This window comes from Lithobates pipiens, unplaced genomic scaffold (genome assembly GCF_037356315.1).
Source record: "Lithobates pipiens isolate NorthernLeopardFrog02 unplaced genomic scaffold, aLitPip1_a1.2 Scaffold_25, whole genome shotgun sequence".
Taxonomy (NCBI): Eukaryota; Metazoa; Chordata; class Amphibia; order Anura; family Ranidae; genus Lithobates; species Lithobates pipiens.
In genome coordinates, this window is record NW_027507787.1 from 236607248 (window position 1) to 236634747 (window position 27500).

The 27500-nt window shown below is 42.6% G+C and overlaps 1 protein-coding gene across 1 annotated transcript in view; it reads right to left on the minus strand.

Annotated features, from left to right (window-relative positions):
* LOC143929839 (prominin-1-like) overlaps positions 1-27500 on the minus strand; it is a 148929-nt gene that overhangs the window by 71644 nt on the left and 49785 nt on the right. The window contains exon 2 of the mRNA XM_077453814.1: positions 1081-1699. Coding sequence (XP_077309940.1) covers positions 1081-1210 — 130 coding nt within the window. The 5' untranslated portion in view covers positions 1211-1699. The remainder of the gene's footprint in view (positions 1-1080; positions 1700-27500) is intronic.

Here is a 27500-nt window from a genome sequence, read left to right on the forward strand (position 1 = left end):
AATGTCCATCTACAGCCTCACCATTGCCTATCAATGCAGCCTGATCAATGCCCATCTACAGCCTCACCATTGCCATCAATGCAGCCTGATCAATGCCCATCTACAGCTTCAGCGTTGCCCATCTGCAGCCTGATCAATGCCCATCTACAGCCTCACCATTGCCCATCAATGCAGCCTGATCAATGCCCATCTGCAGCCTCACCATTGCCATCAATGCAGCCTGATCAGTACCATCTGCAGCCTCACCATTTGCCCATCAATGCAGCCTGATCAATGCAAATCTGCAGCCTCAACTCAGATTACTGCTGCCTCGGAGGGCACAGAGAGGGGGGCGGGACAAGCGCCGTCAGATTACATACATAAAGAATCTCCTATTTAATCGGCTGCCTCTTTAATACAAAGTCCCGCCTCCTGGACCGGGTTCTATGATAGACAGAACACTGGTCCAATGCCGACCCAGGAGACGGGACTTCCTATTACAGGGGCCGCTGAGTAAACGGGAGATTCTCCCGGTATGTAATCTGTCGGCGCTCGTCCCGCCCCCCTCCCCGTACCCTCCTAGGCAGCCCAAATTGCAGCATCTCCGTAAAACACGCACACGCTATTTGCTCGCGATTTTCAGGGTGAAAAAGTACGCGTTATACGCCAATAAATACAGCAATTAGCAAAAGATAAAAACCCAGTTGGCGATTAAATACCACCAAAAGAAAGCTAGATCTGTCTGAAAAAAAAAAAAAGTTAAACATTTGGTATGGGTACAGTGGAACATGACAGCATGCAATTGTCATTCAAAAATATGACAGCATTGAAAGCTGAAAGTTGGCCTGGCCAAGAAGAGGGTGAAAGTGCCCGGTATTGAAATTGTTTTCCAGGTATGTAGAAAGCAAAAGTATTGGGGGGGGGGGGGGGTAACAAAAATCTGGATCTTCTTCTAGGTTAAGTACCGAAGCAAAAGGATGAACATGACAAGAGGGGCAGCTGGCAATATTGGGTAGAACAATGGTAGCCTCCATGTTCTCCAAACACAGATTTACTAAAATAATAATAATAATAATAATAAACAACAACATATCTACTTACCCGGAGGAAAGGCATTTCGCTGCACCAGGTCCAAGTACGAGTGGACCATATCACTGAAGACCTTTATCCCTCCAGTTTCTGCAGCAGGTCCAGGAATGTAAACCGGGTTGCTTAAATTCTGGTATGCCATATCGGTAGAGATCCAGACAAACTGCCAGAGGAAGTTAATGTCCTGAGAAGATGAGGTAACTAAGGTCTAAAGTTTATGTTATGTGCTCGCTGAACAAATAAAGTCTCCAAAATTCCCAGCCCACACCTGAGTGATTTTGACTTCTTAAAAAAAAAAAAAAAAATGCAGTTGAACCAGTTCCTTAGTCTTCAGCCGGAGTTGCCCTAAGGCCAAAGAGAGTCACCGAGAGGTCCTACAGCTGACTACACTCTACAGAACTTTCCCATACCGGTGCAGATGGGACGCCATTGTTGTTGGTCCAGTCTATAGGAAAAGCCTATGTGTGACCTTGGTAGAATTTTCAGGGTTCTTCGTTGGGTTTCAGAGCTGATTTCTTCTAAGTAGCTTTTGCATTGAAAGTTTTTTTTACTTTTAATGTAAAATACAGTTTACTCAATGTTTTCAGCAGTAGGGGTAGGTGGGGTCTCCTTCCAGAAGCTTGAGGATTTCCTGCAATGTGAGAAAAAAAAAAAATGTACAATATTTAGCAATGGATACAAAACAGGTCACAAGATTGTGTTACGGAGTTTAGAGACAGCAACAGGAGTCTGTCTGCTCAAAAGACCATCTTCTACAAAAGGCAGACAATGAGAGAAAGACCCTCCTCCACCCCCCCCCCCCCCCCCCCCCCAGCATTCCTTGCTCACAGCCAGAGACTTCCACATAAAACAATTAAAAGAAGCCGCTATTTGTTGTTAGCATTCCACAAACTTCTATTAAAGATGCCCATTGGCATTGGGTAACGGCCTTCCCATCTGGTTGGACTGTCCATTGAGCTTCAGCAGACTTGGCAGGATGAGAAGCTCTAAAACCAAATCTGATCTTTATCATTTTCCATTGGTTTTTCCATAAGCTCCCGTCCTATTCAGTAGACCTAATTTTATTCAAACTTGAAAACTAAAACACATCACAACCCCAGGCTAATATGATGATCACATTAACCTAAGGACTCCTTCACCAAGCTAATTTGATGATCCATTAGCCTGAGGAACCCTTCATCAACCTAATGCAATGACGGTTACATTAACCTAAGGAGCCCTTTTATTGGATCCAGAGGCGTAACTAGAACCTTCAGGGACCCGGTGCAAGAATCCATGAAGGGCTCTTCTCTTCCCTCCGAGCACAGGGCCCTTCCGATTTATCGGGGGGCTCCTTTACTCCCATCATGGAGCCCTTTATTACGGTCCCAAAGTGGGCCCCCTTCTTACCATCTCGGGCAGGGTTGCCAACTTTTCTTCAAGCCAAACCCAAAGACTTTATCGGGACATGGCAATTTTTTTTTTTTTTTGTAGCATACACTACTATACAAATATTTGTGATGAAATAACATTTCTAATCATATGGATTTAATCACAAGAGTCCCCCTTACATCAGAGTCCACAGAGTTCCCTCCTTACATCTGATTCCACAGGGTTCCCAGGAGCCCCCCCTAACATCGGAGTTCCCAGCCATCCCCTTTAATCAGGGGACCCAAAGCACCCTTTACATCAGAGTCCTCAGAGCGCCCCTCACATCAGAGTCCGCAGAGCGCCCCTCACATCAGAGTCCGCAGAGCGCCCCTCACATCAGAGTCCGCAGAGCGCCCCTCACATCAGAGTCCGCAGAGCGCCCCTCACATCAGAGTCCGCAGAGCGCCCCTTACATCAGAGTCCGCAGAGCGCCCCTTACATCAGAGTCCGCAGAGCGCCCCTTACATCAGAGTCCGCAGAACGCCCCTTACATCAGAGTCCGTAGACTTTCCACTTACACTTTAACCACTTTCAGACCGGACCATTTTGCTGGTCAAAGACCAGACCACTTTTTGCGATTCGGCACTGCGTCGCTTTAACTGACAATTGCGCGGTCGTGCGACGTGGCTCCCAAACAAAATTGACGTCCTTTTTTTCCCACAAATAGAGCTTTCTTTTGGTGGTATTTGATCACCCCTGCGGTTTTTATTTTTTGCGCTATAAACAAAAATAGAGCGACAATTTTGAAAAAAAAACGCATTATTTTTTACTTTTTGTTATAATAAATATCCCCCAAAAATATATAAAAAAACATTTTTTTTCCCTCAGTTTAGGCCGATACGTATTCTTCTACATATTTTTGGTAAAAAAAAAATTCGCAATAAGCGATTATTGATTGGTTTGCGCAAAAGTTATAGCGTTTACAAAATAGGGGAAGTTTTTTTTTTTTTTACTAGTAATGGCGGTGATCAGCGATTTTTATTGTGACTGCGACATTGTGGGGGACCCATCGGACTTTTGACACATTTTTGGGACCATTGTCATTTATACAGTAATCACTGCTATATAAATGCACCGATTCCTGTGTAAATGACACTGGCAGTGAAGGGGTTAACCAGTGGGTGGCAGTGTAGGGGTTAAGTGTTCCTAGGGGTGTGTTACTAACTGTGGGGGGGTTAGGCTTTCATTTAGTGAACACTGATCTCTGCTCCAATCACATGGAGCAGAGATCAGCGTCACTAGTTGCTAGGCAGAATGGAGAAATGCTGTTTACACAGCATTTCCTCCATTCAGCTGTCCCGTGAGACGATCGCGGGTATGCCCACGGCGATCGAGTCCGCGGGTCCTGCGACCGGACTCACGGGGGTCCCGACCGGTGCGGGAGTGCGCCGCCGGCGGCGCGCTCCCGATGGCAGGGCGGCATTGAAGATTGGACGTACATGTACGCCAATATGCCTGCCCGTGCCATTCTGTCGACGTACATCGTCGTGCGCTGGTCGGGAAGTGGTTAAGGAGGATCTCTGTGAACTCTGGATTGTAAAGGAGAATCCTGATTTAAAAAGGGGGGGGTCCGATGTAATAGGGAATGCTGTGGACTCTGGTGTAAAGGGGAACTCTGATGTAAAGGGGTCTCTGATAATCAAAGCCCCCCAATCATTTGGTGCAGGGGGGGGGGGTTATGGTGTGGGGTTGCTTTTCAGGGGTTGGGCTTAGCTCCTTAGTTTCAGTGAATGCGTTTCTGGAAGAACACACTCCTAAACCTTGTGGACGGCCTTCCCAGAGGAGTTGAAGCTGTTATAGCTGCAAAGGGTGTGTCTGTGTAAAGGCAGGCATCCCAATACTTTTGGTAATATAACACACACACACACACACACACACACACACAATCCCTGGATCTCTCATTCTAGTATTCTGGAGGTGAGAGCTACATAGTAATTAGATCTGACACAGACAGAACAATTAATGGAGAGATCGTCATGCTGGAAGAGATATGGAAGAGAGATTATCATGCTTGAAGAAAGGAACAGGAAGTTGTCTGACCTTCTGGTGAATAGGATAGCAAGTCGTGGACATATAGGAGATCAATCAGCCATGACACTACAACCCGCAGCTACAACATGTGAGCCTCACAACAGAATTACAATGCAAACAAACAAACAGCACGGGGAAAATACCTACACTAATAGATAATTACACAAATTCCTATTTAAAACAACAAAAACTTCTGAAAGTGTATAATGGCCTGGAAACAAGAAAATCGGTCTAATGAACGGGTTCAGATTCTCTTTCTGGGTGGCAGCCTCCCACCCAAAAATTGAAGAATCTGAGAAGAAAATTGTTGGCCGAACAATGGCTGCAACCAATTAGATGACGGTGACGTTTGGGTACTCTGACAGTCACTGGTGCTGGCTGTCAGAATACAAGAGCCACAGCAGGAAATGTGTCCATCTGCACTATCGTATAAACCATATAGGAAAGGAAATGTTAGATTTTCATTTTTTTGCACCTTATTTCATATCAGTATATGGCTAGTCTTATAAGCCCACTGTATCCTAACCGCTATTGCCCTACCAACTGTCTGACCCAGATAACACAACCGGTCCTAATGCCGCGTACACTCGAGCGGACTTCTCGTCGGACTGAACTCCGAAGGACCTTTGGACAGAGTTCTGCCAAAACGGACTTGCCAACACACGATCACACCAAAGTCCGATCGTTTCGAACACGATTACGTACGACAGGCCTAGAAAAAGGAAGTTCAATAGCCAGTAGCCAATAGTTGCTCTTGCGTCGTTTTTGGTCCGTCGGAACAGCATACAGACGAGCGGTTTTCTCGATAGGAACTGGTTCCGGTGGAAAGATTTGAAACGCTCTATTTCTCGGTCCGTCATAATTTTAGAAAGAAAAAGTCAGATGAAGCCCACACACGATCGGAATGTCCGACAGAATGATTCCGTAGGGCCTTTTCTGCCGGAAAGTCCACTCGCGTGTACAGGGCATAAGTGTTTATAACCATATCACACAACATGTAGTGCTCTACAGGTCTCTTGGAAACTGTAATACACATATTTTTTATCATCAGGATGTCAGGCAAAGCAGCATAAAAACCAGAGCTTTTTTTTTTTTTTTTTTTTTATTGAAAGCCCATGGCATGTGAAACACACTCAAAAACTTCACCCGTGCCAAACAAATGTGCACACACACACAAAGAGTGAAACACAAAAAAGTGCAACGGGTACACAAGCCCTCTAAAATCGGGCCTTGCCCTGAATCCCCCGGGGCGTTAGGCTCCTGATGGGGATAAGGGTACTTACACTCTGTCCATCTGGCTGAAACCAGACGGACCCCTTTCTCTACAGGGTCTGCCGAAAACAGACCCTCCCAAGTACTCAGTGGGGCTCCCCCGAAAGGGGACCCCATGAGAGAGGGTGAACTAAGCCAAAAGGCCATGTCCACCCCCTCCCAGCTTCTGCTGTAGTCACAGGAGCCAGAATTGTTTAGTTTGGTCTGCTCAAGACTTCACAGGCTGGGAGTTTGATTACCTCCCCCTGAGAAGCTTCTTTGAGATTGAATCCTCCTACCTTAAATACCCGGCCTGAATATTTAGTATTGCCTGTCTAATTCCCGGGGAGGTATGCCCAGATGGTGTATGGGTTCCTGTTAAATAGGCTGGAGTCCAGACCAGTCTTTCCCCTGTGAGGGAATGGATCCATGAGCTCCAGGGGCTACTGGGCTCCCGAGCTGGACGCTGGACCTTTGCTTTGGGGCCATGGTCATGGACAGTTTATGCTTTGGTAGCCAGTGAGTAAAGTGCCCTCTCTTGTGCTGAAGTTTTCATGACCTCCTGCTGTGAAGGTGGGCTACTTCAGTCTTCAAAGCGTTGCACTACATTTTTGGTGCATGGCCCCATGCTGTGCCAGTATAGACTGTCCTAGCTGATTAATATCACTTTCATGATTCCCTGTGCTACTCTCAAGATAAAGGTGTCCTCTCCCTTAGCAATAGGTTTCATTTTGGAGTACCCTGCTTTATTCCTAGATCCCACTTCCAAGTTTACCAGCAATACATTTACAAAGAAGACACCCCTAGACTGTTTATTGAACCAGAATGGATGGATGACAGCTATGTGCCTGGCTGGCCTGCATTGATTAGAGAAAGAACCTGTGTACATCTACAGTGGTTCCTGCAAGGGTAGTGTTCCACAGGAACCATCAAATAAGAGGTTCAACACTCACAGCTCAAATAACCTCTAGCAACCTCTGGAGGAAGCCTAATGCCACGTACACACGACCAGACTTTTTGACAGTAAAGATCCGTCGGACAGTTCGATCGTGTGTGGGCTCCATCGGACCTTTGCTTGCCAAAAATCCGGCGGACTTTAGAAATAGAACATGTTTTAAATTTTTCCACCGGAACTCCGCCGGACCGAGAAATCCGTTCGTGTGTATGCTAGTCCGACAGACAAAAACTGACACTAGGGCAGCTATTGGCTACTGGCTATGAACGTCCTTATTCTAGTCCGGTCGTACGTCATCACATTTGAATCCGTCGGACTTTGGTGCGATTGTGTGTGGCCAAGTCTGTTCATTCGGAAAGTCCGTCGGAACTCCGCCGAAAGTCTGTCGGAAAGACCGTCGGACCTAGTCCCTCGAAAAGTCCAGTCGTGTGTACGTGGCATAAGAGTTCCAAGAAACTATGGTTGGGAATGGTTGGCTTAGAACAAAGATAGCGCAATACCCATATAAACCAATTTGATTCTTTGTTTAATTGTCCAACTAAATGAAAGATGATGGTGTCCGTTTACCCGATATAAGACCTCTAGGTTTGCTCTGTCTGTCTTTGCTCCAGTTTTGGCGCTAAGCTGCTGCCCCTCTGATCACCATAGACAAATCTCTCATCAGACGATCAACTAGGGTTGCCACCTCATCCATTTAAAGAGGAAGTGAACCCTGATGGGTTTACTTCCTCTTTCATTCCCTGCAAAGGGAAAGCATAATGGACTACTGTGCATCGCATAGTAGTCAATTATGTGTCACTTACCTGACACAGGAGCCAGCGAAGTCACCGCTGTCCCTTGTAGTCCGGCGCATCCATCTTCTCGGTGGGTCTCGCTGCTCCGCCGCTGTCATTTGTAGACAGCGGTGCCTGTCTTTCGGCAAATATCTCCTAAACCGTGTAGGTTTAGGAGATATTTCTTGGACCTACAGGTAAGTCTTAATCTAGTTGCTTGTAAGGGTTTACAACCACTTTAAAACCCAACACATACGAATTACACAGGTTCGGTGGCTGATTAAGGTAATTAAACTCACTTGGTGACTTATCTGCATTAAATTTCCCTCAGAACCTGTGGCTTGGAGTGTGTGTGTGGTGGGATTTAGTCTACATGTTAGATAACCCTCCTAAAATCATTTCCAGGTCTTTCCAGGATGAAAATCAGTTCATCAGGGTCAATGGGGGAAATGCCCCTTGCATTGGTGGACAACTAAAGAGATCATTGTCGCCATGCTGCTGCCTTTGCCAAGTGGCCTTTGAACTTGGAACTATGGCCTTTGCCAAGTGGCCTTTGAACTTGGAACTGTGGCCTTTGCCAAGTGGCCATTGAACTGCTGCTTTTGCCAAGTAGCCTTTGAACTTGGAACTGCTGCCTTTGCCAAGTGGCTTTTGAATGGCTTGCTTAGAACAAAGATGGCACAATACCCAGATTAACCAAATTTGATTCTTTGATTTTTCAACTGAACGAAAAATAAAAGGTATCCGTTTACCTGATATAAGACCTCTGTTTGTCTTTGCTCCAGTTTCATGCATAAGCCCCATTGTCTCTCATTTCCTTTAAACTTTGCTCTGTATACGCACAAGTCTGCTTCTCCTCTGTTACTCCGGTTCCCCTCTCAGCCGATACCAGCACAGCTTGACAACCTCATTCACCCTGATTGCAGTTTTTATTTGTCATTTCCTGCTCTGCTCATTCTACAATGCACACAGGAAAATCTCATGTAGGTCTATATGTTTTATTAGTCTTTTGCAGCTTTGGGGACTTTCCCTTTGATATGTTTTTTCTTACTGAGATGTGATGCGCAAGTCTGAACAATGACTGAACCTCAGAACCTCAGCTCTCTTTCCGGACCAACATAGAAAACATATATATGGAGCCCCAAATAGTATTTTCTACATTTTATTAGCTTACTGTTTCTGGAGGACCTTTATGTTTTGTTGTCAAAAGGTCTTTCCAGCAGAATACCGTGTTCCTTTATTTTTTAAACTTCTTGTTGCATCAAAATTGCCGGCTAAGAAAACTGGGTTAATTGTACCCTTGGCCTCAGACTGTTATCAGGTCATGGCCCCCCCCCCCCCCAGGCAGCTTAATTGGATCATGAATAATGGTCAGTGTATACACTCATTTGTGTTGTGCTTGCATGGATCTGTGAAGCTTTTCTGAAGAACTTGGAATGCAAAAATAGATTTCATGCAGTGGTATACCCTCACCGGCCACTTTATTATTATTATTAAGTCCCCCCTTGCTAGTACCAGGTTGGACCCCCTTTTGCCTTCATTCTTGGTGGCATAGATAGAACAAGATGTTGGAAACATTCTTTAGAGATATTGCTCCACAGTGACATGATGGCATCACAAAGTTGCTGCAGATTTGTCGGCTTCACATCCATGATGCCAATCTTGCATTCTACCACATCCCAAAGACGCTCTATTGGATGAGATGTGGTGAGTGTGGAGGCCATTGGAGTACAGTGGCCTCATTGTCCAGTGGTGAGATGATTGGAGCTTTGTGACATGGTGCATTATTCTGCTGGAAGGAGCCACCAGAAGATGGGGACACTCAGGGCTATTTTCAGCGGGAACACGGGGGGAATGCAGTTCTGGCACCTCCAACACTAAATGTATGTAATGGGAAGGAGTACTGGGGTCTGCTACATTGTCTATTGATGCTGGCTGATGGGGAATCTATATAAGCTGGAGGGAATCTATTTTTGCAGGGGGGTCTATTGTTGCTGGTGTGGGACCTACTCTTGCTTATATTGCTGGGAGGGGGGGGGGGGTCAGTTGTTGCTGAAAGAGATCTACTGTTGGGGAAGGGGTCTATTGTTGCTGGCTGATGGAGAGTCTATTGACTCTGGCTGTGGGGAGATCTGTTTTAGCTAGGGGAGAAATTTAGTTGCGGGTGGTCCATTGTTGTTGAGGGGATCTATTGTTGCTTTGGGTGGGGGGGGGGGGGGGCTATTGTTACCGGCTGCAGGGGATCTATTTTTACTGCTTTTCTTGTTATTATGACCAAATTCCATACAAATGACTTAGCCCAACAAAATTATACTTGGTTCTGTATCCTTTAACCACTTGCCGTCCGCCCACCGTCAAGTGACGGCGGGTGGTGCAGCTCTCATTCTGGGTGGATGTAATATGATATAATATAATATATAAATCCTGTATAATAATAATAAGAAGAAGAATTGTAGAGAGATCACATGACAAAAAAGGTACACGTGCAATGTTTCGGAGCCGCACAGGACCCCTTTGACGCATGCGTGGCTCCGAAACGTTGTTCTTGTACCTTTGCGATGTGATCTCTCTGCAATAAAAGTTTTGGACAACACTTGATGATCCATGGTGTTGCTGGTGAATATGTGCATTGATCTGCAACAAAGTGCACTTCATAGAATACATCAAAGTAATAGCGGTAGATGGAGCGCACACAATGAACTAGCCGGGGTCTTGATGTAAATGTGAACCCGACATTTATTTTACCAACTCTAAAAGCCTTTAGTTATTTTCTTTGTGATCTTTAAAGATAACAAAAAGTTCCTTTTCACAAGGAAGTAAATCCGCAACAATGCAAGCAATTAAATCAACAAACAGCAGGGGGGAAATATTTTTTTCCTTTATACTCTGAATGCATGTTCCTTGAAGTACTGGAATTTCAAGTTCTGTTCATTGGCCTTCCCAATCAGACATCCCATTATTGACAATGCTCTAGAACAGGGGAACTGAATTCAAATTCACAGAGGTCCAGTAAGTAAAATTTTGTTCCAGTAAAAGTCTGGATCTAATGTTTGTTCTATTACTCAGCCCCTCATTTACATCACAGCGCAATTGTTTTACATAACTCCCCCCCCCCCCATCCTTTACATCACATTATTTACATTTGCATCAAAGCCCTCCTCCCTTTTCATTGCTTCCCCATTTATATATCAGCTAAATCTTTTTTACATCACAGCCCTCTCCCCTTTTACATCAAAGACCCCTTTACATCACATTATCCCCATTTACATCACAGAGCACCCTCCCTTTTCATTGCTTCCCCATTTATATAACAGCTAAATCATTTTACATCACAGCCCTCCCCCCTTTTGCATCACAGTCCCCTCTTTTACATCAAAGACCCCTTCATATCACATTATCTCCATTTGCATCACAGACCCCTCCCCCTTTTCATTGCTTCCCCATCTATTTTTTCCAGACAGTTTTTATTGGGTTTTGCATCACAGTTCCCCCATTTTACATCACATTATTCCCATTTGCATCACAGCCCCCCTCTCTTTTCATTGCTTCCCCATTTATAGAACAGCTAGAACTTTTTACATCACAGCCCCCCCCCCTTTTACATCACATTATCCCTATTTGCATCACAGACCCCCTCCCTTTTTGTTGCTTCCCCATTTATATAACAGCTAAATCTTTTTACATCACAGCCCTCCCCCTTTTACATCAAAGACCCCTTTACATCACATTATCCCCATTTGCATCACAGAGCCCCCTCCCTTTTCATTGCTTCCCCATTTATATAACAGCTAAATAATTTTTACATCACAGCCCTCCCCCCTTTTGCATTACAGTTCCCCCATTTTACATCACATTATTCCCATTTGCATCACAGCCCCCCTCCCTTTTCATTGCTTCCCCATTTACAGAACAGCTAAATCTTTTTACATCACAGCCCTCCCCCTTTTGCATCACAGTCCCCTCTTTTACATCAAAGACCCCTTTACATCACATTATCCCCATTTGCATCACAGACCCCCCTCCCCCTTTTCATTGCTTCCCCATTTATTTTTTTCCAAGCAGTTTTTATTATTTGGTTTTAAGAGAAAGTATACAGCAGTAAACATAGTTGCAGATGCAGCCACTATATTACCAATGAACAATGTAAGATTGAAATAGTCGTAAAGTACAGTATAGTATGACACACATAATGGTACTAGTGCCATACATCTGGTAATCACGTAACAAGGCATAGACCAAGCTGTGGAAAGCAAGAAAACCAAAGTAAAATAATATATAATAAAGAGAGAAATCTCTTGTTTCAAGGCCCTTAGTGTGACATACATATCAAATTTCTTGTAATTGGAGGGCCTTGAGCCAATGGAAAGACACTCATAGCCCCTTTGTAGGTTTTAACTTGTTGCCGCCCGCCCACTGTCAAATGACGGGGCGGTGCAGCTCTTGTTCTGGAATGCCGTCATATGACAGCGGCCCAGAATGGCCGCTCTGGTGGGCCCACACGGCGCGACCCCGAGCTGTGTAAAGAGCCGCGTCTGCGCCACTTTAACCATGTGATCGGCTGTGTCCAATCACAGCCGGTCACATGTAAACACAGAGATGCTGGTAATCGGCTCTCCTCGTCTCACATTGACAGAGTGTGAGGAGAGGAGAGCCAATGTTTGCTGGAAGGGATCTACTGTTGAGAGAGGGGGGTCTATTGTTGCTGGCTGCTGGGAGATCTGTTGTATCTGGGTGTAGGTTAGATGTGGTGGATCTATTGTTGCTGGATTGTGTTTTTTTTTTGGTGAGGGGTCTATTGTTGGTGGAGGGGGATCTATTGTTGCTTGGGGGGGTATTTTGTTGCAAGGGGTCTTTTGTTAGTGGGGGGGTATTTTATTCTGAGGGGTCTATTGTTGGTGGGGGTATTCTATTTTTACTTCATTTAATACCCAATCAAGTCTCAAAATATAGTAATTTCCTGTCAATAGACCTCTCCAGCGGTCCATGTCTCTTGCCTTCACTCCACTCCAGCACTGTAACATCTGGCAGACCCTTCAGGATTTGACACTTCCAGGAGTGTCGGATGCTCCAATCCCCCCACCACTACACATGGTGGTTCCTTCCTCTGACCTCTGCATCACTGCTGTGTTCTGTAGTAATTTAGGGGTCGAAGGACTGAACCACATTGCTTAATGGAGGACACAGTCACTTCCAGAAGATTCAATAATCTAAACCTCTCTCTCTTTCTTTCACCCACGCTCTCACACCCCTCACTCTCTCACCCCTCTCTTTCTCTTTCACCCAGCCCTCGCACTCCTTTCTCACCCCCTCTCTCTAAACCTCTCTCTTTCACCCACTCATGCCCCTCACTCTCTCACGCCCCCCACCCTCTCACGCCCCCCCACTCTCTCACGCCCCCCCCCCCACTCACCTCTCTTTCTCTCACCCCCTCTATCTCAAAATCTCTCTCTTTCACCCACCCACCTTCTCTCTCTCTCACACACTCTCACACCCCTCACTCTCTCATGCCCCCCCACTCTCTAATGCCCACCACTCTCTCACACCCCCCACTTTCTCATGTCCCCCCACTCTCTCACGTTCCCCCGCTTTCTAACGCCCCCCACTCACCTCTCTTTCTCTCACCCCCTCTATCTCTAAATCTCTCTCTTTCACCCACCCACCTTCTCTCTCTCTCACACACTCTCACGCCCCCCACTCTCTCACACCCCCCACTCACCTCTCTCTCTCTCACCCCCTCTATCTCTATATCTCTCTTTTTCACCCACCCACCTTCTCTCTCACACACTCTCACACCCCTCACTCTCTCATGTCCCTTTCTTTCTCTCACCCCCTCTATCTCTAAACCTCTCTCTCTCTCTTTCACCCACCCAACCTCACACCCCTCACACTCCTCAAACCCCTCACATCCCTTTCTCACCCCTATCTTTCTCTCACACCCTCTATCTCTAAACCTCTCTCTCTCTTTCACCCTGTCCAGGCTGATGTCTGACAATATTCAAACCTTTGATCTTTCTATCATTCATGACAAAACCTAGCATACTCTGTAAAAATTGGCCAGCGGGTATGTGGGTCAGTGGACAAAATAAAAGTATATGTTCTATACACATGACATAACACCCCCCTCCACCCCAAAAGATAAGATTGGAAAACCAGTGCAAAAAAATCATAGTCACTGTGTTTTACTGAGTTAAGCAATATTGTCATCATTCTTGTTTGATTGATTGCGTGGAAAAAGTTTGAGGAATGCTGGTTAGGAAAAGAAGGCGCTCATATCTTTGAAGGGCAGGTTATCTTTCTCAGAAATTATGCACACCGCCACGTGGAGGAGGAGGGTGGTGGAAGGTCGTAGTACCAATCTGTGTCTGTCTAGAGCTGTTCAGACCAGAAATGTGGAGGAGAGGAAAGGAAACTGGTTGGCACTAGAAGAAAAAAAAAAAGTCTGGGGATTCTCACATGAATTCTGCTCCCTCCACCCTGACACCTCTGTGAAGAAGAAAAGGGATATTGCAAGACAAGACTATGTATAGAGGGGAACATAAAACTGGAAGATAGGGCTATGTGTAGATGGAAAAAGGAGGCTGGAAGATAGGACTATGTGTAGATGGAGAGAGAGAGACTGGAAGATAGGACTATGTATGGATGGAGAGAGAGATTAGAAGATAGGACTATGTGTAGATGGAAGGAGAGAGACTGGAAGATAGGACTATGTATGGATGGAGAGAGAGAGAGACTGGAAGATAGGACTATGTATGGAGGGAGAGAGAGATTAGAAGATAGGACTATGTGTAGATGGAAGGAGAGAGACTGGAAGATAGGACTACGGGGTTCATTTACTAAAGCTGGAGAGAGCAAAATCAGCTTTCAGGTTTTATTGCCAAAACTTAATTGAACAAGTTGAGGTTAGAAGCTGATTGGTTTCCTGCAGAAGTGAGACTGATTTTGCAGTCTCCGGCTTTAGTAAATAAACCCCAATGTGTAGATGGAGAGAGAGGGAGAGAGAGCGATGGAAGATGGAAGACTCTGTATGGATGGAGAGAGAGACTGGAAGATAGGACTATGTGTAGCTGGTGAGAGATGGATGATAGGACTATGTGTAAATGGAGAGAACGACACTGGAAGATAGGACTATGTGTAGCTGGAGAGAGAGATGGAAGATAGGACTATGTATGGATAAAGAGCGAGACTGGAAGTTAGGACTATGTATGGATGGAGAGAGAGAGAGAGACTGGAAGATAGGACTATGTATGGATGGAGAGAGAGACTAGAAGATAGTCTTATGTATGGATGGAGAGAGAGATGGAAGATAGGACTATGGGGTTCATTTACTAAAGCTAGAGAGTGCAAAATCAGCTTTCAGGTTTTATTGCCAAAACTTAATTGAACAAGTTGAGGTTAGAAGCTGATTGGTTTCCCTGCAGAAGTGAGACTGATTTTGCCGACTTTAGTAAATAAACTCCAACGTGTAGATGGAGGGGGGGGGAAGAGAGAGAGAGAGAGAGAGAGAGAGAGAGAGAGAGAGAGAGAGAGAGAGAGAGAGAGAGAGAGAGAGAGAGATGGAAGATATATGACTCTGTATGGATGGAGAGAGAGACTGGAAGATAGGACTATGTGTAGCTGGAGAGAGAGATGGATGATAGAACTATGTGTAGCTGGAGAGAGAGATGGATGATAGGACTATGTGTAGCTGGAGAGAGAGGTAGATGATAGGACTATGTATGGATGGAGAGAAAGACTGGAAGATAGGACTATGTATGGATGGAGAGAAAGACTGGAAGATAGGACTATGTATGGATGGAGAGAGAGAGACTAGCCAATATGACTATATATAGATGGAGAGAGAGAGACTAGAAGATAGGACTATTTACGGATGGAGAGAGAGATGGAAGATAGGACTATGTGTAGATGGAAAAAGGAGGCTGGAAGATAGGACTATGTGTAGATGGAGAGAGAGAGAATGGAAGATAGGACTATGTATGGATGGAGAGAGAGATTAGAAGATAGGACTATGTGTAGATGGAAGGAGAGAGACTGGAAGATAGGACTATGTATGGATGGAGAGAGAGATTAGAAGATAGGACTATGTGTAGATGGAAGGAGAGAGACTGGAAGATAGGACTACGGGGTTCATTTACTAAAGCTGGAGAGTGCAAAATCAGCTTTCAGTTTTTATTGCCAAAACTTAATTGAACAAGTTGAGGTTAGAAGCTGATTGGTTTCCTGCAGAAGTGAGACTGATTTTGCAGTCTCCGGCTTTAGTAAATAAACCCCAATGTGTAGATGGAGAGAGAGAGAGAGAGAGAGAGAGAGAGAGAGCGATGGAAGATGTAAGACTCTGTATGGATGGAGAGAGAGACTGGAAGATAGGACTATGTGTAGCTGGTGAGAGATGGATGATAGGACTATGTGTAGCTGGTGAGAGATGGATGATCGGACTATGTGTAGCTGGTGAGAGATGGATGATCGGACTATGTGTAGCTGGTGAGAGATGGATGATAGGACTATGTGTAGCTGGTGAGAGATGGATGATAGGACTATGTGTAGCTGGTGAGAGATGGATGATAGGACTATGTATGGATAAAGAGCGAGACTGGAAGATAGGACTATGTATGGATGGAGAGAGAGACTAGAAGATAGTCTTATGTATGGATGGAGAGAGAGAGAGAGATGGAAGATAGAACTATGTGTAGATGGAAGGAGAGAGACTGGAAGATAGGACTATGGGGTTCATTTACTAAAGCTGGAGAGAGCAAAATCAGCTTTCAGGTTTTATTGCCAAAACTTAAATTGAACAAGTTGAGGTTAGAAGCTGATTGGTTTCCCTGTAGAAGTGAGACTGATTTTGCCGGCTTTAGTAAATAAACTCCAATATGTAGATGGAGAGAGAGAGAGAGCGATGGAAGATGTAAGACTCTGTATGGATGGAAGATAGGACTATGTGTAACTGGAGAGAGAGATGGAAGATAGGACTATGTATGGATGGAGAGAGAGACTAGAAGATAGGACTATGTATGGATGGAGAGAGAGACTAGAAGATAGGACTATGTATGGATGGAGAGAGAAACTAGAAGATAGGACTATGTATGGATGGAGAGAGAGACTAGAAGATAGGACTATGTATGGATGGAGAGAGAGACTAGAAGATAGGACTATGTATGGATGGAGAGAGAGACTAGAAGATAGGACTATATATGGATGGAGAGAGAGACTAGAAGATAGGACTATGTATGGATGGAGAGAGAGACTAGAAGATAGGACTATGTATGGATGGAGAGAGAGACTAGAAGATAGGACTATGTATGGATGGAGAGAGAAACTAGAAGATAGGACTATGTATGGATGGAGAGAGAGACTAGAAGATAGGACTATGTATGGATGGAGTGAGAGACTAGAAGATAGGACTATATATGGATGGAGAGAGAGACTAGAAGATAGGACTATGTATGGATGGAGAGAGAGACTAGAAGATAGGACTATGTATGGATGGAGAGAGAGACTAGAAGATAGGACTATGTATGGATGGAGAGAGAGACTAGAAGATAGGACTATGTATGGATGGAGAGAGAGACTAGAAGATATGACTATGTATGGATGGAGAGAGAGACTAGAAGATAGGACTATGTATGGATGGAGAGAGAGACTAGAAGATAGGACTATGTATGGATGGAGAGAGAGACTAGAAGATAGGACTATGTATGGATGGAGAGAGAGACTAGAAGATAGGACTATGTATGGATGGAGAGAGAGACTAGAAGATAGGACTATATATGGATGGAGAGAGAGACTAGAAGATAGGACTATGTATGGATGGAGAGAGAGACTAGAAGATAGGACTATGTATGGATGGAGAGAGAGACTAGAAGATAGGACTATGTATGGATGGAGAGAGAAACTAGAAGATAGGACTATGTATGGATGGAGAGAGAGACTAGAAGATAGGACTATGTATGGATGGAGTGAGAGACTAGAAGATAGGACTATATATGGATGGAGAGAGAGACTAGAAGATAGGACTATGTATGGATGGAGAGAGAGACTAGAAGATAGGACTATGTATGGATGGAGAGAGAGACTAGAAGATAGGACTATGTATGGATGGAGAGAGAGACTAGAAGATAGGACTATGTATGGATGGAGAGAGAGACTAGAAGATATGACTATGTATGGATGGAGAGAGAGACTAGAAGATAGGACTATGTATGGATGGAGAGAGAGACTAGAAGATAGGACTATGTATGGATGGAGAGAGAGACTAGAAGATAGGACTATGTATGGATGGAGAGAGAGACTAGAAGATATGACTATGTATGGATGGAGAGAGAGACTAGAAGATAGGACTATGTATGGATGGAGAGAGAGACTTGAAGATAGTCTTATGTATGGATGGAGAGAGAGATGGAAGATAGAACTATGTGTAGATGGAAGGAGAGAGACTGGAAGATAGGACTATGGGGTTCATTTACTAAAGCTGGAGAGAGCAAAATCAGCTTTCAGGTTTTATTGCCAAAACTTAATTAAACAAGTTGAGGTTAGAAGCTGATTGGTTTCCCTGTAGAAGTGAGACTGATTTTGCCGGCTTTAGTAAATAAACTCCAATGTGTAGATGGAGAGAGAGAGAGAGTGAGAGCGATGGAAGATGTAAGACTCTGTATGGATGGAGAGAGAGACTGGAAGATAGGACTATGTGTAACTGGAGAGAGAGATGGAAGATAGGACTATGTATGGATGGAGAGAGAGACTAGAAGATAGGACTATGTATGGATGGAGAGAGAGACTAGAAGATAGGACTATGTATGGATGGAGAGAGAGACTAGAAGATAGGACTATGTATGGATGGAGAGAGAGACTAGAAGATAGGACTATATATGGATGGAGAGAGAGACTAGAAGATAGGACTATGTATGGATGGAGAGAGAGACTAGAAGATATGACTATGTATGGATGGAGAGAGAGACTAGAAGATAGGACTATGTATGGATGGAGAGAGAGACTAGAAGATAGGACTATGTATGGATGGAGAGAGAGACTAGAAGATAGGACTATGTATGGATGGAGAGAAAGACTGGAAGATAGGACTATGTATGGATGGAGAGAAAGACTGGAATATAGGACTATGTATTGATGGAGAGAGAGAGACTAGCCAATATGACTATATATAGATGGAGAGAGAGAGACTAGAAGATAGGACTATTTACGGATGGAGAGAGAGATGGAAGATAGGACTGTGTGTAGATGGAGAGAGAGAGAGACTAGAAGATAGGACGATGTACAGATGGAGAGAGAGAGATGGAAGATAGGACTATGTGTAGATGGAGATGGATGCTAGATTATACAACTATGTGTCCGGAGTGAGTGATGGTGGAAGGTAGGACAATATGTTAGGGAAGAGCGATGATGGAAGATAGGACTATGTGTTAGGGAAGAGTGATGATGGAAGGTAGGACTATGTGTTAGGGAAGAGTGATGATGGAAGGTAGGACTATGTGTTAGGGAAGAGTGATAACGGAAGAAAGAAATATTTGTAGAGAGGGGGGATACAGGATATAAGACTATATGTAAAGGCAGTCTTAATCTACATCTTTTTAAAACTTGCCCATCTAGCCACCCCACGATTCCTTCCCTAGACCTTCGCCTGGATTGTCATTTCTGTTTCTGCTTTACTAATGTATTGCAAAAATGAAAGCTACAAGAAAGCAATACAGAAATGACTCACTCTAGAGGTCCTATAATAATAGTTCTTACCATAATCATATCAAATAATCATGGAACTACTGGAGTTGTCTGGTATAGAGCTCGCCCTCAGTACAGTTAACTCAGATTGCAGAACACTCAGCCGGGAAGACTGCTGGCTCCAGCTGAGGGGGGGGGGGGGGGGTATGTGCAGGGTCAGGGGACCGTTAATAGCAGGGGAGAGTCTCTGCTATAAAGGGAAACCAAGCCCAGCCTGCCCTATCCAGATAAGACAAACCATAGGAAACAAAACACACAGATTAAAGCTGAATTCCCAGCAGGTGTCAAAAGCAGCATATAATCCAATTACATAATTACGTATTGATTTAAATAAATAAATAAATAAATAAGCACTGAACTATATATCTTGGTATGGCCTGCTGACACCCCTGGGGGGGGGGGGGGATGGGGTAGAGCTCTGAAGCCAATCAGGGCTCATTTGCTTTGGGTATTGCTGTCATTCTAACACTGTGGGCTGCTGCTCCTTCACTATCCAATCAGAAGCTTAGACAAGCCCTTGACCAGGTTGTAATTCTTCATTGTAGTGTAGTCTTTAAGAAAATCCCAGATGAGGCAGAAAAAAAAATGTTGCAGGGGTGCCTGGATCACAAGACTGAAACAAACTCTAAATCCAAGAACAGCTCAAATGAAAAATTATATATATATATATATATATATATATATATAAAAATATGTTATGTAACACTGTGCATTGTTACTGTATGCAGAACTTTATTTGACCACAAGATGGCAGTGTTCTGCAATTTTATCACAAGACCCAATACAGGAGTGCTGGGTAATCCTGCTTAGCAGAGACTAAACTACACAGCCCAAGAGAAGTTGTAAAGGGACGTAAGCATTTAAAAAGGGAAAGCCCAACAACAGGAGGGGAGTCCAGAAGTAAGGGAGAGAGCCAAGTGGATCCGCGTAGGCCCAGGTTGAATCAGGATGAGCAGGAGGGTTGCCAGAAAGTGGAGCATCCTGAGAAGGCAGGTTAGCGGTGCCTGCGGGAGGATGGTCCAGGTCAACATCATCTTTCCAGCCACATCCCCGGTGGACAAAGGGGGTCCCTCAACAGGAAGATCTTCGCTTTGCCCTGCTGTGCATTCTATGCATTAAGATAAAAAAAAAACTTCTGTGTGTAACAGCCCCCTAGCACCCCCTAATTACTTACCTGAGGTCCATCTCTCTCCAGCAACGTCTACGAGCGTCTTAGCCATCCGGGACTCTCCTCCTGATTGGCCGAGACACAGCAGCGGCCCCATTGGCTCCCGCGGCTGTCAAAGTCAGTTAGTCAATGGGGGGGGGAGGGGGTTGAGCCGGGTTGGGGCTCTGTGTATCAATAGATACAAGGAGCTGTGACTGGGCTTGGGTGCCCCCATAGTGAGCTGCTGGCTGAGGGTGCAATCAATAGGAGGGCGGGGCCAGAAGCAACAAAGAGGGACCCGAGAAGAGGAGGATCCAGGCTGCTCTGTGCAAAACCAACTGCAACAAAGCAGGAAAGTATAACAGGTTTATTTATTTATTTTTTTAAACAAGACTTTACAATCACTTTGAGGGCCGGTTCACACAGAACGGGGGCGACTTGCGGGAGCGAGGCGAGGCGAGTCGTGTCGCCTCGCCTCGCTCCCGCAAGTCGCCCCCGTTCTGTACAATGGAACCGTTCTGAGAGGAGCGACTCGAGTCGCTCCGACTCAGAAAAAAGGTTCCTGTACTACTTTTGGGCGACCTCGGGGCGACTTGCATTGACTTCTATACAGAAGTCATCTGCAAGTCGCCGCTGAGGTCGCCGCAGGTCGCGGCGAGGCAAGTCGGAGACGCCTCGCCTCGCCTGCTGTGTGAACCGGCCCTTAGGTGACTCTCTACATCACCCTCATCTGTTAAAAGGAAATTCTGCTGCTAGTTCACCATTCCTTGGGGTAATTCCACTTCCTCACAAAGTGACTACATTTCTGTAGTGCACCAACGTATGGGCCCCAACTAGCCGGCAGAAGAGAGTTCATGTCTCTATGGTTCCTTTATGTGAGATTATAGAGATCTCTCTCTCTCATATATATATATATATATACACACATACATATATACATACACACACACACACACACACACACACATACATACATTATATATATATATATATATATATATATATATATATATATATATATATATATATATATATATATATATATATATATATATATATATAATTTTTTTTTTTTTTTTGCCTAAATTCAAGTTAAATTCAGACTTTTCACACGGAGAGCCCACAAGTGGTACTGCATTGTGATATATTGCCTTTTCTCTGTAGCATCTTGTTATTTAGTCTACAATACCTATAATTTAATAGTTAGTTTAATATTTAGAATTGTTCGGATTTTCGTTCTAACTATTAAATTATAGGTATTGGAATTTCCTTTTAAATTTTGCTGTTAGCGGACGTAACGAATACAAATTCATCCGAAGTTACAAATTATCCGAAACAACAAATGCGCATCTAAACAAATGGAACGTAACAAATTAATAATAATAAAAAACTATTATTATTTATTATTATTAATTTGTTTGGTTACATTTGTTTAGATGCAGCGTTCGTGATTTTGCATAATTTGTAAGTTTGGATCAATTCGTTTCATTCACTAACAGCCAAATTTGAAAGGAAATTCCAATACCTATAATTTAACAGTTCGTTTATTATTTAGAATTTTCGGATTTTCGTTCTAACTATTAAATTATAGGTATTAAAATTTCCTTTCAAATTTGAATGCAACGAATATATGAATTTATCCAAAGTTACTAATTATCTGAAATAACGAATGCCGCATCTAAACAAATGGAACGGAACAAATTAATAATAAATAATAATAAAAAGTTATTGTTATTAATTTGTTATGTTCCATTCGTTTAGATACAACATTCGTTATTTTGGATAATTCGGAACTTCGGATAAATTTGTATTTCTTATGTTCACCAACAGCCAAATTTGAAAGGAAATTCCAAAAGCTATAATGTAATAGTTATTTTATTATGTAGAATTTTCAGATTTTCATTCTTCCGAATTTTCAGATTTACTGTTAAATTTTTGGATTTTAGAATTGACAAATGTATGAATTTGAAAGGATATTTCAATACGTATAATTTAATAGTTAGTTATTATTTCAGATTTTAAAATTTTCGGGTTTTCGGATTTTAGAATGTTCAGATTTCCGAATTTCAAATTTTCGAATATATGAATGTTCAAATGTCCAAATTTAGGAAGTTACAAATTTATGAATATTCCAATTGACGAGTATTCGAAAAAACTTGTTAAATGTTTTTTTGTTCGTTTTGGATGTTTCCGAATTAATGAATTTGTCAAAAAAAAACAAAAACTAATTCGGAACAAAGCGAATTACACATGTCTAATATTTTTTTTCCTTTTGGGATGAAGTTTTACATAAATGACTAAAAGCTCATCATTTTAAGCACCCCATGTCAGTGTTAAATGGTTTGCATCGAGGGAGTGCAGCTGCCCCTGAGCTTGTTGCTAATTAACATTGTGCAGGCATTCTAATATTAGCTTGGTTAAATGGTTGGTGTCAATCCTCTAAAAGACAAGTGCTATTTTTTGTTGTTGAAGTAAGTTGAAAAATAACAAAGGTTACTGGCAGGATCACCAGGTGAAAATAAAGGGGGGGGGGGGGGGGGGGGGTTGGGAGACCTTTAAAAAAAAAATCTTAAAAAAATATAATAAAATGCAGCCACCACATCTAAGATTTGGTAAGCTGCAATAAATTATTTTTTTGCATTTTGGTTTAGATATAAGTTAAGTAATATAATAATAATAATAATAAAAATAAATAAAAATATAAACAAACGCTCCAATTGGATGTTGCAAATGGATGTTCCAAGTATTGAAAAACAAAAAAATAAAATAAAATAAGATAAATAAAAATATAAATGGAGGTTCCAAACTGACGTTCCAAGTGTTGAAAAACAAAAAAATAAATAAAAGATAAATAAAAATATAAACAAACGTTCCAATTGGACATTGCAAACAGACGTTCCAAGTATTGAAAAACAAATAAAAATTAAGATAAATATGATAAAAATATAAATGGAGGTTCCAAACAGACGGTCCAAGTATTGAAAAACAAAAAATAAAAAATAAAATAAAGTTAAATAAAAATATAAACGAACGTTCCAATTGGACGTTGCAAATGGACGTTCCAAGTATTGTAAAAAAAATAAAAATAAAATAAAATATGATAAATAAAAATATAAATAGAGGTTCCAAAACGGACGTTCCAAGTATTGAAAAACAAAAAAAATAGATAAAAGATAAATAAAAATATAAACGAACAATCCAATTGGGAATTGCAAACAGACGTTCCAAGTATTGAAAATCAAAAAAAAAATCAAAAAATAAAATAAGATAAATAAAAATATAAATGGAGATTCCAAAACGGACGTTCCAAGTATTGAAAAACAAAAAAAATAAAATAAAATATAAACGAACAGTCCAATTGGGCATTGCAAACAGACGTTCCAAGTATTGAAAATCAAAAAAAAATCAAAAAATAAAATAAGATAAATAAAAATATAAATGGAGATTCCAAAACGGACGTTCCAAGTATTGAAAAACAAAAAAAATAAAATAAAATATAAACGAACAGTCCAATTGGGCATTGCAAACAGACGTTCCAAGTATTGAAAATCAAAAAAAAATCAAAAAATAAAATAAGATAAATAAAAATATAAATGGAGATTCCAAAACGGACGTTCCAAGTATTGAAAAACAAAAAAAATAAAATAAAATAAAATAAAATAAGATAAAAATAGAAATGGAGGTTCCAAACGGACATTCCAAATATTGAAAAAAAATAAAAATAAATAAAAATAAATAAAGATAAATAAAAATATAAAGGAACGTTCCAATTGGAAGTTGCAAATGGATGTTCCAAGTACTGAAAAACAAAAATAAATAAATAAAATATGATAAATAAAAATATAAATGGAGGTTTCCAACGGACATTCCAAGTATTGAAAAATAAAGATAAATAAAATATATAAACGAACGTTCCAATTGGACGTTGCAAACGGATATTCCAAGTATTGTAAAAAAAAAAATATGATAAATAAAAATATAAATGGAGGTTCCAAACAGATGTTCCAAGTATTGAAAAACAAAAAATAAAATAAAATAAGATAAATAAAAATATAAACGGTTACAAATTCCAAGTTCTGCCAGCTGGCAGCTACCAGCATGTTGTATAAATAAGCAGGATGGAAACGGGCCAGATTCCTTCCACAGCTTCCCGACAAGGTGCCCCGCAGTCCTGAAGGTTTATGGAGGTTTTAATGCTGCAAAGTATTTGTAGAACAAAAAATAAATCTCGGTTGAAGTGAAACTTACATCACGAGGAAAGATAAGGAGATATTATCAAACAAAAGTGGAGAAAAAACAAAATCACTTTTCGACTTGTGAAGGGAAAAAATAAATAAAAAAATCTCTCTTCGTCAAACCAGATCCAATAATTGTACAAGGATCCGGAAAACATCGATACCAAAGCAAACATAATGTGTGTGCAGGAAGGGAGTACGTTTTATGCACCATGGGAGCACCGAGATTACCAGGATTAATAATAAAAAGAATAATGCAAATGCCAAGTACAAAGCGCAGCGCCAACAGCAACCCGCCAAAATCCACTTTGTACTGGGCTGACTTCTCATTGGCTGGATGGGAACGGCACTTCCCTCTGTTCTCTTTTCTTATTTTCTCCCTCTTAATCGGTGGATGTGCCTACTGTACACGGGTCACTTTATATATACTGTACTCGGGTCACTTTATATATACTGTACACGGGTCACTTTATATATACTGTACACGGGTCACTTTATACTGTACTCGGGTCACTTTATATATACTATACACGGGTCACTTTATATATATACTGTACTCGGGTCACTTTATATATATACTGTACACGGGTCACTATATATATATATATATATACTGTACTCGGGTCACTTTATATATATATATATATATATACTGTACACGGGTCACTTTATATATACTGTACACGGGTCACTTTATACTGTACAAGGGTCACTTTATACATACTGTACACGGGTCACTTTATATATATACTGTACTCGGGTCACTTTATATATATACTGTACACGGGTCACTTTATATATATACTGTACACGGGTCACTTTATATATATATATATATACTGTACACGGGTCACTTTATATATACTGTACACGGGTCACTTTATACTGTACTCGGGTCACTTTATATATACTGTACACGGGTCACTTTATATATATATATATACTGTACTCGGGTCACTTTATATATATACTGTACACGGGTCACTTTATATATATATATATATATATATATACTGTACTCGGGTCACTATATATATATATACTGTACTCGGGTCACTATATATATATATATATATATATATATATATATATACTGTACACGGGTCACTTTATATATACTGTACACGGGTCACTTTATATATATACTGTACTCGGGTCACTTTATATATATATATATATATACTGTACACGGGTCACTTTATATATACTGTACACGGGTCACTTTATATATATATACTGTACACGGGTCACTTTATATATACTGTACACGGGTCACTTTATATATACTGTACACGGGTCACTTTATATATACTGTACACGGGTCACTTTATATATACTGTACACGGGTCACTTTTTTATACCACTGTGACGTATTTCCTTCCAAGCACTGCCAGATACAGGCTGGATGCTTTTTTGGGCAAGAGCTCCTGGTGCTGATAATAATGGCTTATCCCCAAGGTCTGCTCACATTCACTGGTACCCCAACACTAAACTTCCTTTAATCCTAACACTAACCTTTCCTGTAATCCTAACACTTGTCTTAACATCAGCCCTCCTTGTAACCCTCACACTAAAACTTCCCATTACCCCAACACTAAACTTCCCTTTACCCCAACACCAAACTTCCCTTTACTCCAACACTAAACTTCCCATTAATCCTAACTCTAACACTAACCTTTCCTGTAATCCTAACACTTGCCGTAACATCAACCCTCCTTGTAACCCTCACACTAAAACTTCCCATTACCCCAACACTAAACCTCCCATTACCCCAACACTAAACTTCCCTTTAGCCCAACAATAAACTTCCCTTTACCCCAACACTAAACTTCCCCCTTACCCCAACACTAAACTCCCCATTAATCCTAACACTTGCCGTAACATCAACCCTCCTTGTAACCCTCACACTAAAACTTCCCATTACCCCAACACTAAACTTCCCATTACCCCAACTCAAAATTTCCTGTAATCCTAGTAACATTAACTTTAGCATCAACCCTCCCTGTACCCCTCACACTAACCATCCCTATAACCCTAACACTCATTGTAATCCTAACACTAACAGTCATTTTGGTTCTCACATTTTCAGTCCCTGTAACCCATCCCCCCCGTAATCTCAACACTAACCGTCCCTGTAATCCTTTAACTAACCCTCCATTTATTTCTAACACTAACCTTCCCTGTAATCCTAATGCCGCGTACACACGGTCAAACTGTATGACGTACTTAGTCTGGCGGAAAAGTACGCCGGAATTTCCGAACGGGCTACTTGCCCACACACGGCACTTTTTGAGCGGACTAATACGGCGTACTAAGTCCGCCGTACTATCCGCCCTACTTTTGAAATGAACGGACTCGCCCACACACGCGGAGGAAAGTCCCCTCATTTCGAGCGCGTCTCCAGGTAGGCGGGGCCCACGAAGGAGACGTCGCTGGCCCCGCTGCCTGGTGTGGACTTAAAGGGGAACCCCAACGCCGAAAAAAATCGGCGAGGGGGTCCCCCCCAAGTCCACAACAGACCCTTGTCCGAGCACGCTACCCGGCCGGCCAGGAAAGGGGGGCGAGCGAGCGCCCCCCCCTCCTGAGCCGTACCAGGCCGCTTGCCCTCAACATGCGGGGGTGCCTTGGGGAAGGGGGGGCGCGCGCCCCCCCCACCCCAAAGCACCTTGTCCCCATGTTGATGAGGACAAGGGCCTCTTCCCGACAACCCTGGCCGTTGGTTGTCGGGGTCTGCGGGCGGGGGGCTTATCGGAATCCGGGAGCCCCCTTTAATAAGGGGGCCCCCGGATACCGGCCCCCCACCCTATGTGAATGAGTATGGGGTACAATGTACCCCTACCCATTCACCTGTAATGCGCGGCCACTTATATAGGGACAAGGGGCGGTGTCACATGGCTTTATGT